We start from the raw sequence: 11,502 nt of genomic DNA, 5'->3' as shown, positions 1-11,502 counted from the left end.
TGTTGATAAATAGTGTCGGGAATAAAACAACTGCACGAAATATTACGGAAAGGGACGAGTATGAAACTTGACCCATTATAGTTGTGCAATGTCCAATGAGCACGCAGGAACGCGGACGCATATCACGTCTGACGTTATCCCTGCGGTGTGTGTGTGTTGTGCTGCAATGGAAATGAGTTCGGAGCAGATTCAGGAGCCCTGCATGCTGTCTTTCTTCTGGAGGGACAGAAGTGAGACACCGGAGCCGCTAAAGGCAGACGTTTCAGGTAAATGCTACGAGTGAACGAGACAAATGGAATAACCTATAAAGTCGTGTTGCCTATATATCTCCTAAACCAGAAGTTTAAAATAATAAATGCACAAAATGGCGTATTAAAATATACAAGATAAGAATGTTTTATATTGTGACTTACAAAAGCCACATAAATGAAGCTATGCAATCTACAATCCCCAACTTTTTGGTTGAAATAAACAAAAGACAAGCAGGTGACCTTTCTTCGATTTACAACAGTTAATTTATGGCTATTTATGAGCTCAGATTTCGTGGGAAATGTGATGTTTGACGTAGTTCGACTTCAACCCACACCTGCCAAAAATGTAACATAACGTATTTGATCAAAGGGTGAGATGTGTATGAAAATAAAAAAGCATCCATATGCATATATGCTATATAATCCATATGCTATATAATCCAGCAGCGGTTCTCAAACTTTTCCGTCGTTTGTGTAGAGTGCATCACTTTACATTTTAAGCGGCTCCCCTTAATAAAAATGTATAGGCTTACATTTATAATTTTAATTAAACACAAAACAAATTGTGTTATTCAATGCTGGAATATCGATACTTTTGGTTGGTGGTCTTAATTTTCTGATGTTTGGTAACATCAAATGTATGATACATTTCTATTTTCATGTAGGCTAATGCAACACAATCTGTGCCCCCCCTGGATCCATCTTGGGGCCCCCGTTTGAAAACCACTTTCGTATAGCAGTGTATTTCTAAACGTAGCAAAACAACTATTATAAGAATAATTATTGCGTTGTCTATCATCAAGTTATATTTTTCACATATTTGGTTTTAAACTATTTAATATACACCGTGTCTACGCAACATGACAACCTGCTTGTTCTCAATGCGCGCATCCGGTTTGATGGGATCTAATTCGTTTCTAATGTCCTTGTTGTGTCGCTTCGGTTGCAATTCATAAATAGAACATAGAATATAAATTCATGTCTTCTGTGTGTTCTGTAAGTTTGTAAACAAAATCAAAGCTTTTGAAACAGCTGTTTCCACTCATCTTGTCAAGTAATGCAGAGTAATGCACTACTGTTTACAGGAGACCATTTTCAACTGAAAATGCAAAAAAAAAAAGATGTGTTCTGGCTGTCCGTTTTACAAGGAAATAGCGTTTTAGGGGACTGAAAACGCAACCTTTTAAAAACGGGTCTCAAAGTGCAACCTTTCGAAAACACCGCCGTTTTCGTTTCCATATTTACTGCAAGATGGAACTCTCTGGAAACGATGGGGTCGCGCGAATATAGCCAAAACAATATGATGGTTTTCCGTACTGTGAGCTCTCACTGCTCAACTATGTATTACATTTACATTTAGTCATTTAGCAGACGCTTTTATCCAAAGCGACTTACAGATGAGGAAACATTGGAAGCAATTATAACAACATAGGCAACAAAGTGCATCAAAACTAGTCCATTAAAGCCTAGCACAGTATACAAAGCTAAGAATAGTGAGGTTAGTACAATTAATTTTTTTATTAACGTTTCCCCAGCAAAAATGTGGATCTGCTGCACCAATAAGACCAGCGGAGACACACTATTTACATTCGCTGACAATATTAAAAAGCACTTTTGGCTTTAAACTGGTCATGTACAAAGTCACGTATTGTTTCTTTACACTATATCATCACCATCCACTGGCCTGGTGTGCATACTACAGCATGTAAATCTAATGGGTAAATGTTTTGAAAGCCATCTAAAGTTTTTACCTACATTGAGGTAGTCATTGTGCAGACATTAAAGAGTCTGTCTTCCATAGGATCCATCCCAACATGGCTTCAGGGGACACTTCTGCGCAATGGTCCTGGTCTGTTCTCGGTTGGCGACACTTCGTACAGGCATTGGTTTGATGGGATGTCTCTCATTCACAGTTTTACCTTTAAAGATGGTAAGTGGACGAGATTGTTTTATGCTAAATTTATGGAAACCAGTGTATTACTCTAAACTACTGTATGCACAGAAGAGTACATGCAGAGTATTATATGCATTACAATAAAACTCTCAACCTATTTCAGGTGACATATTTTACAAGAGTAAATTCTTGAAGAGTGAAACATTCAAAAAGAACACAGCTGCTAAGAGGATCATTGTAACTGAATTTGGAACCATGGCCTACCCAGATCCTTGCAAGAACATATTTGCCAAGTAAACAGAATCTCTTTTCTCATTTGCACAAACTGAGCCGATCTAAAACGACATCATTAATAATAGATTTACATTGCTTTGTAGAACCTTCAGTTACCTGCTGAATGCCATCCCGGATTTTACAGATAATAATCTCATTAACATCATAAAATATGGTGAAGATTATTACGCTTCATCTGAGGTGAACTACATTAATCAGGTTGACCCATTGACTCTTGACACTTTAGGAAGAGTGAGTCCAACATTAATTTTTTTAATTTTTTCAACATTTTTGGTCACAGGACTGGTTGCAAATCCTTGTTCTTTTTTTATTTCAGACTAACTACAGAAACCACATTGCCCTGAACCTTGCAACGGCACACCCACACTATGATGATGATGGGAACGCGTACAACATGGGTTCAGCCATCATTGGCTTGGGCAGGCCGAAATGTGTTATTTTCAAGGTGCCTGCTAATGCTTCAGGTACAGATAGAAATATGGCAAATTCTTTCTTAGGTTTCAGAATGCATTCCAACACAAACATCTATTATACAAATCCATTTTCTTTCCATTGCAGAAAATGGGATGAGAAAGCCAGCACTCACAAATTTGGAGAAAATTTGTTCCATTCCCTTCCGCTCCACCCTGTACCCTAGCTACTTTCACAGCTTCGGCATGACGGAGAACTACATCATCTTTGTGGAGCAGGCCTTCAAACTGGATACACTGAAACTGGCAACAGCTTACTTCAGAAACGTCAACTGGGGCAGTTGCTTAAAATTTGACAAAGATGATGTTGTAAGCAAAACTACTTCCCTTCATTTTGCTAAATCATCTAAAAAACTATCACATCTGCTCATCTGTGTGCTTTAATACATATCCAATGTAGTCTAAAAATGGTTATGCTTGATATTTTTAGACCGTCATCCATCTAGTGAATAGAAAAACTGGGAAAGTGTTATGCACAACGTACTATGCAGATGCCTTTGTGTTCTTCCATCACATCAACGCTTACGAGGAGGACGGCCATGTTGTCTTTGACTTGATCACCTACAAGGACAGCAATCTGTACGATATGTTCTATATAAAAAACATGCAGAAGGATAGTGACAAGTTCATAGAAACTAACAAAGATTTTTCACCACCATCATGCCAGCGGTTTGTCCTTCCTATCAACATAGACAAGGTGAAATAGGGCAGATGAAGGAAAAACTTGCCTCAGCAAATGCTTCTTACATTTTTAAACTTAGAGATAATATTTCTTTGTTTTTCCTTGTGCTATCAGGAAACTCCACCAGACACCAACTTGGTCAAATTGCAAGACACAACCGCCACTGCAGTGCTGAGGCAGGACGGCTCGTTGTACTGCACACATGAAACTCTTTTTGATGGTGAGATTATATTCTGAATTTTTCAGCAAAACATTTACATTTATGCATTTGGTAGACAATTTTAACCAAAGAAATCTACATTGCACCGAAGTACATTAAGTGCAAATGGGCCCACAAACATTTAATGAATCTTAATGAAGTAATAGCAACCAACTTTATATTGCAACATTGCAGGTTTAGAATTACCAGGCATCAACTACAAATACAACACTAAAAAGTACAGGTACTTCTACGGATCCCGGGTCGAGTGGTCACCATATCCAAACAAGGTCATTTTGATCATTTTAAATCCATTACTGTAAGGCATTTTGTCCTGTGTGCAAAAGCAGTAATTTAGCCAAGTCGGCACTTATTCTTGTACTTATGTACCGTACAGCTTGCAAAAGTTGATATAGTCACCAGAAAACATATCGAGTGGGTGGATAAAGATGGTTACCCATCAGAACCAGTGTTTGTTGCCTCTCCAAATGCTGTTGAAGAGGATGATGGTAAGTATTTTATGAAAATATTGTACATTAAAACAATACTGTTAATGTATAATATCGAAACGAATACAAGATTTGTAACCAATGTTCAATGTGAATGTCATCCTTTTCTTGATTTGTAGGTGTTATTCTTTCTTCGGTGGTTTCGCTTAACCCTAAAAAGCCACCTTTCCTTCTGGTCCTTGACGCCAAGTCCTTTACAGAGATCGCCCGGGCTTCAATTAATGCCTCGGTTCATATGGACCTGCATGGATTATTCATACGTGACACATCCACCTAATATTGTACAAAAAATACACCACAGCCAGTTGAAACCTGAGTTTTATCTTCTGTGATACAATTTGCATAAAACGATTGTTACAATAAGACAATACGAGTATGCTTTTTTTAATTGTAATTTTTTTAAGAATTAGAGACAATTTTGTATCCACCCTGTAAAAGGTGATAGTAATATATTTAAAGATTCTAAATGGGATTCAGCATTTGTGTTAATCATCATTGTCTTTATATTGAATTATATCATTTTATATTTTACAGTTCAAACAGGGCTTTGTTGCAAACAAATATGATTTTAATATCAAGAGTCATGAGGTTAAACCGAGTAAGGCACATTGTGAAATGTTATATTATGACATATGAATGTATACCTTAAAAGCACTTAGTCGCTGTGGTTAAAGTTCATCGCAACTAAGTATAAAATTTAAATCTATGGTTATAAAATGTATTATTTAGATTGATAATGTAGATTATTGTATCTTTTGAACTCTTCAGTATGATTACTAAATGATTACATACTTACTCTTACTCTAGATTCAATAACATTTCTTTTTGTGATATTTCAAATTCAAAGCACTGCAATTGAAATCTAATTTGGCAATGTTGTATATTAGAAAATATTTTTCTAATAAAACATAAATGATAAATGAAAGTCTCTTTACTTTAAATGTGCAAAATATTACTGATATAGTTTCAAAGTTCACAGTTCAAGACTGTATATTTCATATTAATATTTAAAGGGAAACTTCACTCAAAAAACTTCACTCATTCTGTCATCATTTACTCACCACGTTTTACCAAATCTGTATCAATTTCTATGTTCTGATGAACACAGAGAAAGATATTTGGAAGAATGCGTATAACCAGACAGATTGCCCTAGTAGGTAGTCAAAAGTGCCAAATATCTTTCTCTGTGTTCATCAGAACAAAGAAATGTATAGGTTTGATACATAGATTTTTGGGTGAAGTTCCTTTAATGAGTTTCACTAAACAGGTGGAATAATTTACTGTATAACTAAAATACCATTCATTTTCACAAATCGCTTGCTGCTGGTGTGACATTTAATCCAAAGGAAAGTGCAACCTAATACTTTTGATGATTGTGTACTGAAATTATGTAATCATTTATTGTTACGAGTAAAGTTCAAAAAGGGCAATGTACAGTCCTGAAGGCCATAAATAAATCATACCACAAATCTGAAAGGACCCACACTTATCTGATAGATAAAAACTGTTTTCTATAGTGGAAATGTGTTGCATTCCCTGAATTGAGAAGTTCATAGTTTTTGTTTGAATTTGTATAGCACGGTAACTAAATGGACCAATAAATAGAAACTTTAAGGCAGAAGTACAGCTACCTTTACATTTATTTATATAGAGAGTAAGTTGTCCATCTCCTATATGGGGTCTCTGTTTTGATGAAAGGCGCTTGGCACATGGCATGTTCCTGTGATTCCAGCAGTCAGTTCACACAGCATCGGCTCTCAAATCCACAATATGATGAACGAAACATGAATGAAACATTCGGCTCACTTTGTCACATAGGTTACACACAGAGAAAATCATACTACAACGTGATGTTTACATATATAACTTAGTAAGCAAAACGTTTAGACCAATTTACTTTGCTTTAAGTCTGACAATACTCTTCGTGCGCCACTTATCTTTTAACACTATCTTGTGCTGTTTCCTCACACCACAGATAAGGTCCCACTATCGTTTACATTAGTTAACCGCTATTGTCAAATCATAAGAGTATTTAACAGTATCATGTACAGAACCCAGTAAAGTGCAGAATTTATTATTATATTGTTCTGTATCACATTAATAATCTAGTAGCGGTTGAAATTTTGTAGAGTTGCCATGTCCTTTGTCCAGCTCTATCATCACAGCATTTGTCAGGTCTGGCCATGGATTGCGTCCTACCCGCTCCGGTAACCTTGGACTGCGTCCTGCCCACTCTAGTTACCTTGGAACAATGAGACAAGACTGGCTGAGAGTAGAGTACTGTTCTGCACTCTTTGATGCAACAAATGCATCAGTTGTTATTGGAAGTGTTCCTGGTTCCTGTTGATCTAACTAGTGCAGCTTTAACCTTCGGAATATATATATTATGATGCAAGATTGTGCTTTCCTGTAGCTCAGTGTCAAGAGCATTGCGTTAACCACGCAAGGTTGTGGGTTCGATCCCAGGGGATTGCAGATACCTAAGTAAAACGTGTAGGATAATGCAATATAAGTCGCTTTGGATAAAAGCGTCTGCCAAATGCCTAAATGTAAATTAAAAAGATGTGTCTGATGTTTAAACTAAATGTGGTAGTTATTCAAATTGAATGAAATATTTCCCTAATTTCATCATCTAGGCATACTTGACAATTCAAGACCTGACACACCCACCTCGTGTGAGACCACGTGATTCAAAGCATGCGCCTCGAATTAAGGTTTGAGAGTCCACGTTTCCAAACACTACACATATGAAACTCAATACAGCCTAAACTGGACTTGTTTACATCTCATGAACAACGATTATGATAAGGCCGGTAATCAAAGCCCGATAAGGAGAGCTATCACTAAAATCATCGGGTTTGTTGAGAACTCAATATCCTTGCAGTTGATCGTTCTTTACTGAGAGGCGGAGTCCTTATTCATGGCTGCACAGATCGATCAGCGTATGACGTCAAAGTATCGCGAAAGCGACTTCAAAGCGCAGCTTTCGAATTGATCTCGCGATATTTTAATGTCATTTAATGAGCAGGTCTGTGCAACGCAGTATGAAGTCCAAAACGCCTAAATAGAGCGAGTCCGAGTTTATAAGTAGAGCAATTGCCATTTAACTGCAGACTGAAGAAAAGATGGGAGAAAAGATGCAGTACGCCTATGGTAAAAACAAGGAGGAACACCCCGACCCCATCAAGGCAGAGGTGAAAGGTAAGAATGAATCGAAGCGGCAGTGTTGCAGCATTTCTCAGTGGAAACAGCACGTTTATAGTAAACACGTTAATGTCGTAGTTAAACATATCTCCATATTTTGGGGGGATTTTCTTGCTCGTATTGCTAACTAGCCACATCTAAAAAAACAATTAAATGAGAAAGTGCTTTGATAAGAAAACGGTTTTTATTTTGTTGTTGTTCTGTACACTACACTACACTACACTACACTACACTACACTACACTACACTACACTACACTACACTACACTACACTACACTACACTACACTACACTACACTACACTACACTACACTACACTACACTACACTACACTACACTACACTACACTACACTACACTACACTACACTACACTACACTACACTACACTACACTACACTACACTACACTACACTACACTACACTACACTACACTACACTACACTACTATATGAAGAGTTTATTTCGTTTTTTAATCATGTTTTGTATCGTGCATTCCAATTAATATCAATCAAAGTGCAGTTGGTTTGTTTTGGGAAAAAAACATGATAACATAAAAAAACTTTATTGCATTTTGGTGGACAAACACTCTTCACTCAGGATACACCTCCGTTCAAACCGTAGGGTCACAGTTTCCCTGTAAAGCTGCTTTGGAACAATGCAAATTGTGAAAGGCGCTATATAAATAAAATTGAATTGAATTGAACTTATAGACTTATATTTTCCTCATTTTAAACATCAAAGCTGTTAAATACTAGTTTGGTTTGGAAAAAGAAACTCCGTATGTTTGCACAAATATAACTTGTGAAAACTCCCTCTAAATGTGGTTTTCTAGACAAGACATTTGCCTTCAGATCAAAGGCTTTGTACTACAGTGACCCTTTGATTGGAAGTATATCTTGTAGTATAAGGATATCTGCTGACATCTACAGACAAACAGCAGATGAACAGGAAAATACACTTTTATACCAAGTGACTCATAAATCACAATTTATGAATTTCATTAATGACCGGAGTAGAAGTGAAATTGTAAATGTCTTTATTGTTTTTCTTTTATTGTGATTTCCAAAGGTTTGCTTCCTGATTGGCTAGAAGGCACTCTTGTACGCAATGGTCCCGGTCTCTTTTCGGTGGGAGAGACCTCCTATAACCATTGGTTCGATGGAATGGCACTTTTACACAGTTTCTCTATTAAAAATGGTATGAGTGCTGACATAATATATTGTTGAACCGTTCCTGTTGCCAAGTCTCTTATCAATATTTTTATACCGTCCCTAGCCTAGACCTAGGACCTTTGTTACTTTGGATATACCTGCATTGCTAATACAGTATTCCTGCATTTTTAGGAGAGGTGACGTACAGGAGCAAATTTCTCAGAGGTGACACCTACAACAGCAACATGCAAGCCAACAGAATAGTGATATCAGAAATGGGAACCATGGCTTACCCAGACCCGTGTAAAAATATTTTCTCCAAGTAGGTAACCGTATTCCGAAAATCTATTATTTCTGTATGTATTTTCACATTCAGTATTAATAAATGACTTGATTTGATGTACTGCATATATGTGTATGCATGTCCTACTGTGCAGTTAGAAGATGGAATTTGGAGTTCGTAAAACTTAAGTTTTGTACATTTCAGAGTGATCACCTTTCTCAGTCACACTATCCCAGACTTCACTGATAACTGTGGCAATAACATCATCAAATATGGAAATGATTATCATGCCACATCTGAAACAAACTATATTCGGAAAATTGACCCTGTCACTTTAGAGACTCAAGACAAGGTCAATCAAAACTTATTTCTAATTATTTTAAAAGAAGTAAGTAGTTTTGCCTGTTCATATGAATATTGTTCTTCCTTTTTTTTAGGTGGACTACCTAAAACATCTTCCTGTAAATATAGTAGCGTCACATACACATTATGATAAAGAAGGAAATAGCTACAGTATGGGCACATCCATTGCAGAGAAGGGCAAAACAAAATACACATTGTTCAAGGTTCCAGCAGCAGGTAAGATTGTTGACATTTTAAAATTGGGATGCAAATCTCTTTACGACTTGTTTCATCATACATACAGACCTTATTGTGTGAGTTGTGTGCATTTTTACACCGTTTTCATTGCTAATATGCAAATAAATATTAAACACCACCTAGCAACCACCTAAAATCCTTCCAGAACACCCTGGTTACCAATTCTGCTAGGTTCTACTTGCACTTATACATACAATATGAAACTATATATGTCTCCTACATTTATTCATTTGGCAGACGCTTTTATCCAAAGCGACTTACAAGTAGGAAACTAAAAAATACCCTACAGTTACCCTACCCTAAACCCTCAATGATTGTTCCTGTATCCAGGTGGGTCGGACAAATCTCAGACGGCTTTAAAGAACGTGGAGGTTGTTTGCACCGTGCCCTGTCGCTCCCTCCTCACACCCAGTTATCACCACAGCTTTGGCATGACCGATAACTACTTCATATTCATCGAACAGCCTTTGAAGCTGGACATCCTGAAAATGGCCACAGCTTATCTAAGGAAGGTCAGCTGGGCCAGCTGCATGAAGTTCCACCCAGAAGAAAGTGTAAGACATTTTGATTTTTGCCAGTGTGCACACATGTCTGCTGAGAAAGTTCCTGTAATTTCTCTTTTTATCCCCAGACGTTGATTCATCTCATCGATCGAAAGACAAAGAAGGAGGTCGGGACCAAATTCTACACGGGTGCGATGTGTGTCTACCATCAAGTCAATGCCTTTGAAGATGACGGCCATGTTGTTTGTGATATGATCGCCTATGATGACAACAGCTTGTATAATATGTTTTACCTGGACAAGCTGAAGGAGCCGTTGGCCTCTGAAACTAACCCCCTGTACTGTAAGCCCAGGTGCAAACGATTCGTGTTGCCCCTCAGTGACAAGGTACATTGTTGTTTTATTAACAAAGGAGTTCACTAGGATTGAATTGAATGAATGAGTTTTTTGTGACACCAACAGGGTGAGACGGGTGAGGATCTGGTCAAACTTAAATATACGAAGGCGAGTGCTGTGAAAGAAAAAGATGGAAAAGTTCTGTGTCAGGGCGAAGTTCTCTTTGATGGTGAGATAATGTATGTTTTTCCCACTATGAGTAATAAAAAATACTTTGTTTTACTGTGTGTATAATCTAAATCATTTTATTGCATTTAGGTGTGGAACTTCCAAGGATTAATTACATTTTCAATGGAAGAAAGTACAGATATACATATGCGTGTTTAGTTGAGAAATCTCCAGTGGCCGTAAAGGTATGAAAAGTTTAATCTTTTACCAGTTAATGCTATTGAATTAATAGTAAGGACAAAACATATTTTTTAGATTGTGAAGCTTGATGTTGAGACCAAGCAGCAGAATGAATGGATGGAGGAGGACTGCTTACCCTCAGAGTCAGTTTTTATTCCCAGGCCCAATGCTGTTGACGAAGATGATGGTTAGTTTTTTTCATCCTGTAATATATTTATATTTCCTTTTCACCAAATTCTAATGCCTTTAATAAAACCGAGATATTATTTCATTGTATGCTTTGGAAGTGCATAATTTTACTACTTAACTTATCATAACCTTAAACAAATGCATTTGATTTTGTGTAGGGGTAGTCCTAACATCCGTCATAAACACCAAACCCGGCCAGCGTTGCTTTCTGCTGGTGCTTGACGGGAAGTCTTTCAAAGAGGTTGCACGGGCATACGTAGATGCAGAGTTTCACATGGACATGCATGGACACTTTATACCAGACAGCAGTTAAGGGTTTCTGTCACAAATGCAAGCTGTAGGGAATGTCCTGCAAATGTTGATATCTTTACTGAAATGTAATAATTTTGTGTCTGGTAACACTTTTTATAACCCTCTGAACACAAAATCGTTTTGTAGACATGGTCTCCATTTGAAAGCTGTACAACTGGTAAATGTAATGTATAAATATATTGTTTCCGTAGTCATTAAAGATGAAATTGTTATTGCT

General features: G+C 37.2%; 2 protein-coding genes across 2 annotated transcripts; both read left to right on the top strand.

Moving 5' to 3' along the window:
- Positions 1-34: 34 nt before the first annotated feature.
- bco1l (beta-carotene oxygenase 1, like) lies at positions 35-5,221 on the top strand. The gene is made up of 11 exons (XM_079457233.1): positions 35-266; positions 2,053-2,181; positions 2,309-2,438; positions 2,523-2,670; positions 2,756-2,903; positions 2,998-3,218; positions 3,340-3,606; positions 3,706-3,811; positions 3,986-4,080; positions 4,188-4,299; positions 4,419-5,221. Exons 1-11 carry the CDS (start codon positions 89-91, stop codon positions 4,574-4,576), a joined length of 1,692 nt encoding a protein of 563 aa, XP_079313359.1. The 5' UTR covers positions 35-88; the 3' UTR covers positions 4,577-5,221.
- Positions 5,222-6,976: 1,755 nt separating this feature from the next.
- Positions 6,977-11,502, top strand: bco1 (beta-carotene oxygenase 1). Its single transcript, XM_079457246.1, has 11 exons — positions 6,977-7,500; positions 8,573-8,701; positions 8,848-8,977; positions 9,143-9,290; positions 9,376-9,517; positions 9,869-10,092; positions 10,170-10,427; positions 10,503-10,605; positions 10,695-10,789; positions 10,860-10,971; positions 11,132-11,502. The coding sequence occupies exons 1-11, from the start codon at positions 7,425-7,427 to the stop codon at positions 11,284-11,286; spliced, it is 1,572 nt and encodes a 523-aa protein (XP_079313372.1). The 5' UTR covers positions 6,977-7,424; the 3' UTR covers positions 11,287-11,502.

The sequence above is a fragment of the Barbatula barbatula genome (genome assembly GCF_947034865.1).
Source record: "Barbatula barbatula genome assembly, chromosome: 1".
In the NCBI taxonomy this organism is placed as follows: domain Eukaryota; kingdom Metazoa; phylum Chordata; class Actinopteri; order Cypriniformes; family Nemacheilidae; genus Barbatula; species Barbatula barbatula.
This window is presented reverse-complemented; position numbering and strand designations above follow the sequence as displayed.